At 34.5% G+C, this 4,432-nt stretch overlaps 1 protein-coding gene across 1 annotated transcript; it reads right to left on the bottom strand.

The window, feature by feature from the left end:
* Nucleotides 1-1,066: 1,066 nt before the first annotated feature.
* Nucleotides 1,067-3,750, bottom strand: LOC114193671 (putative wall-associated receptor kinase-like 16). Its single transcript, XM_028083558.1, has 3 exons — nucleotides 3,068-3,750; nucleotides 2,807-2,980; nucleotides 1,067-2,404 (listed from the first exon to the last, which is right to left on the bottom strand). The coding sequence occupies exons 1-3, from the start codon at nucleotides 3,690-3,692 to the stop codon at nucleotides 1,209-1,211; spliced, it is 1,995 nt and encodes a 664-aa protein (XP_027939359.1). The 5' UTR covers nucleotides 3,693-3,750; the 3' UTR covers nucleotides 1,067-1,208.
* Between the last annotated feature and the right edge of the window lie 682 nt (nucleotides 3,751-4,432).

Here is a 4,432-nt window from a genome sequence, read left to right as displayed (position 1 = left end):
AAGGTCACTTGTCCCTTCGTTTTCTGTGTTGTATTAATGAGGGGTTTTGAATGATGATTGCTTTGCATTAAATAATTTTGATGTTGTTGACATGTCATCATCCTATTGGTTATTCAAGGGCCATGAAGCACCAAAGGTCACGTCTGTTTGGAGGGAAATGACGCTTGGGAGAACCCCCTTTAAACTCTGTGACTCTTCATACTTCATTTTCACTTCTTGCTTGCTTCAAGTCATCTTCTTCTAGAATCTTCAGTGAGCAACTCCTTTTTAGTGAATTTGTTTCTTCATTCGCCCTTTGCCACTGCTAGGTATGCCTTCTTCATCCAACTCCTCTTCAAGTCACCTTCTACTAGAGAAGGAGATTACTCCTATGGATGAGGGTTCCCTATCCCTTTCCGGTTCTAGCAAAAGGGTTTCTTCTCTAGAACTCATTACTTTCGTTGCCCTTGTAGTTCTATCTTTAGGGGTTTCTGTATAGCTTCTAAGAAGCGTAAAGCTAAGTCGAAGGGAAAAGGGAAAAAATGTAGCATCCTCTACCCCAAAAAACCAAGCATCGGGACATTTCCTCCCAATAGGGATGTTAGGTATACTTGGATTTTAGATGTGGTTGCCTCCTTCACCTTTGAATTTATTTAACATGTGTTTGAGGTGGATTGTCTTTTATTTTTTTGTGCACCTACGAGGTTTTGGGCTTCATCCCAAATTTTTGTAGAGGTTTCATAGTGTAACAATTGTGTTGCAATGTCAATGAATATTGAATTTCTTGGCCACCATAGGAGAGTTTGGTCTTGTGGAATGCAGTCTTAATAGTCAAGATTGTCTCTCTGAGTTTTGTAACTTTCGATGATAAATTGTTCTGGACATTCTTTTTTTCCTAGTATGTAGCCATCAAGTTTGTAAACTCTAATCAATGGAAGAAATAGTGACTTCCATGAGAGATAGTTATCTTTATCCAGCCTGACATAGATAGTTGTAGGCAGGTCATTTTTCTTTTATTTGTATTGGCTATAAGAGATAGGATTGGATAAAAAGCATTCAAGCTTAAGAGCTCTAACACCAAGAAGGAGAAAAGCGTAAAAATTTGACTTGATTGTTCATATAAGAGTTTGTGTGTTTATATACACACATTACAATACACTTGTAATCCTAAAAACTCCAGCATAAATTACAATGAACAATATAAAGACATAATTGATCGCAATAGTTGATCATCTTCCATTACCAAAGTCAATTAATTCATGTTCTCTCAAGCTATCATATTCAATATTTTGTTGGCCACTACTATCACCATGTTCATAAGAGCTTTGTGTCTCATGAAGCAAGTATTGACTCTCCTCAAAGTTTTTGCCTGTATTGATCCAAAGGTGTTTCTTTGTAAGTTGTATTCCCTCTAGTTCCATTGTCACTTCCTTCATGCTAGGTCTTTCCTCCCCTATAAGTCTCAAGCATCTGGCAGCAAGAATAGCAACCTCCATAATTTCTTGTTGGTTTTCTTCATCCAAAAGACCCACCTGAAGAACATCAAACAGACGATCCTCTTTCAAGCTACAAAGAAAGTGAACTGTAAGACTTCGTTTCTCTTCTGTCTTGTCAAAAGAGAAAGGTTTCTCCCTTGTAAGAAGTTCTACAAGCACTACCCCAAAACTATAAACATCACTCTTTTCTGTCAACTGGCTTGATTGCATGTACTCTGGGTCTAAATACCCAAAGGTCCCTTGCACAATTGTGGCTATCTCAGTTTGCTCAATTGGAACCAATCTTGAAGCTCCAAAATCAGAGACTTTGGCAGTGTAATTGTCATCTAAGAGTATGTTAGAAGTCTTCACGTCTCTGATGGGTATGGAAGCTGCTGAGTGCAGATATGACAGAGCTGCAACTGCTTCTGTAGCTATCCTTAGACGCATTTTCCATGACACGTTAACCCTATGGCCTTGATTATGTAAATAATCGAAAAGGGTGCCATTGTTAACAAATTCATAGACCAATAAAGGAACTTCTGTCTCTAAACAACATCCCAAGAGTTTGACCACATTCCTGTGATTAATTTGTGACAATATAATGACCTCATTTATGAATTGTTGTACCTGGCTCTGATCCACTATTTTGGACTTTTTGATAGCTACAACTTTGTTATTTGATAGAACTCCTTTGAAAACTGTACCATAACCTCCTTTACCTATGATTAAGCTCTCATCAAAGTTGTTGGTGGCTTTCTTAAGTTCTTCAGCATTGAAAATCGTAGTGGTATGAGATGAGTCTTCTCTTGTGGAGAGTTGTTGCCTAAGAATAATGCCTCCGTTCTGTTGAAAAAACTTCTGCTTCAATTTGAAGACTTTCCTTTTCTCGTATATCAAGTACAACCAAAAAATTCCTATGAATAGAGCAATTAATCCTACCCCTGCACCTGTTACCAAGATACAAATATGAATAAAGCAATTATATTTTATAGCGTGATAAATTTTAACAAGCCTTTTTTTATATAAAAAAAGTAGTTTGGTATCCTTAAGAAAATAAAATATTTACTTTACCATTTACTTTAATAACATAATAATATTTGAAGTTAAAAAATAAAAAAATTAAACTTTTAATATATTAATTCTGTGTTGAATAACAATTTTTTTAATAACTATCTTTTAACATTAAAGTATTGAATTGAAGTATAAATTAAGTTTTTCAATTAAAGTTAATGAAATGAGTTAAATTAAAAAAGTTAGATTGTTAATATATCACTGGCCTTGGGTAACGAAAAACATTAGAATCTCTAGGGAAGAAAAATAAAACTTAAATGAATTTATTATTTGCTTACCAATGATGATCTTCGTAAATGCATCAGCCTTCTGCCTTGTGTGGCATCCACCGCCTTCTCTTGTTCCATCTCCAATAAGTCCGTCAGGACAGAAACATTCAAAAGAGCCAAGAGTTTCACGACAATGATCTTTACTATCGCAGGTGTGTTCGTTATTTGTACACTCCGGAATGTCTACAAATAAACTCAAATTGTAAATCTAAATCACAAACAAGACATGTGAATAATATATAAAAAACAACTTAGCCTAAAATTTTAAACCAGAAGTGGAATTGAAATTTTTGAAAGTGGAAGCTTGGAAACTGATGTTCTTCATGCCAGGAGGAATGTCGACCTGGCAACACCCTATGCCGGTGCAGTTTCCGCTTCTCTGCCTGCTTTGGACGCTCTCTATGCTGTCGCATCTGGTTAAACACCCCGTTGAAGATTGTGTGCCGTTGCGGAAAGTGTTGAGATAGCCATAGGTGTCGCAGCCTACGGTTACGAACTTGTTGTCCTCACTAGAAATGGCGAAAGCCGGTGTTCTGAGACTGGGAAGGTTACCTTGTGTTTTTACTCCACCCAACAATTCGTTTTTGCAGACCTTGGAGATGTGGACGAGCATGTCGATTTTACCGGCGAGGCTTATGTTGAGAATTTGGACGTTACCTTGACCGCGATATAAGGTTGAGTCTGTGCATGTGAGATTCAAATCTTTCTCCAGAAAACAGTTTTCACCGTTGACGGAAGAAGTGCCGATGCCGAATGGATACGGAATCGATGAAACACTTCCGCAGGAGTCCGGGCAGCCGGGCTGGGCTTGGCTGGCGGCAGTTAAAGCCATCACTAACAGCACGGTCAGTCTGGTCAGTTGCTTCTGCATCTCCTTCAATCTCATTGTTGCCATATGTCCACAATCCCTCTCTTCATGGAATTTATATTGATCAGCCAACTCTCCATAAACAGTACCTCCAATTAATTTACATAAACTCCAAATTAATAAAACAACCCTACTTGATATCAATAGAAAGTGAGGACTAATTAAATTTTAAGTTTGTAATAAATAAATTTACATATTTCTAATTGTTTTTTTTAATTGTTTTAGTCAATATTTAAAATTTCTATATTTGTTAATTAGTTTTTATTTATTTTAGTTTATTGTCTTATTTTGTCATCTAATATTTTTTATTTTCATGTTAAAAAAATATGAGAATTTTATATTAATTTAAAATAATATTATGATTAATGTAAAAATAAAAAATATATATTTTTAATTGTTTAATATAAAGTGACAATTAATATAAAACTATCACTTTTATAACGATTTTAATCAAGTTGACATGAATTAAAATTAAATTCACAAAATTATAAAGAGTAAACTTTATCTTAAATTAAAAAATTATAAACTTTATCTTAAATTAAAAAAACACAAATAAATTCATCCTAAATTAATATTACATTATGTGTAAATTGAAAGGAAAATTTTGAAAAAAAAATGAGATTTTAAATTGGAGTAATGAATATTCTACACATGAGAAACGTGGATTACTTTACTCAGTCACGCAAAGACTTACTTTCGAATCGTATGGTTTATATTAATTCTTTTACTGGGTATGATATATACATATATATATATATATATATATA

Source organism: Vigna unguiculata, chromosome 8 (assembly GCF_004118075.2).
Source record: "Vigna unguiculata cultivar IT97K-499-35 chromosome 8, ASM411807v1, whole genome shotgun sequence".
Lineage (NCBI taxonomy): Eukaryota > Viridiplantae > Streptophyta > Magnoliopsida > Fabales > Fabaceae > Vigna > Vigna unguiculata.
Note: the sequence above shows the minus strand (reverse complement) of the source record. Positions and strands in the feature narration are given on the sequence as shown.

Coding starts and splice junctions, on each gene's coding strand:
- LOC114193671 (XM_028083558.1), bottom strand. CDS start 3,692: ATGGCAACAATGAGATTGAAGGAGATGCAGAAGCAACTGACCAGACTG. Junction 2,981..3,067: donor AAATTTCAATTCCACTTCTG/GTTTAAAATTTT, acceptor GTTTATTTGTAG/ACATTCCGGAGTGTACAAAT. Junction 2,405..2,806: donor ATTTACGAAGATCATCATTG/GTAAGCAAATAA, acceptor TCTTGGTAACAG/GTGCAGGGGTAGGATTAATT.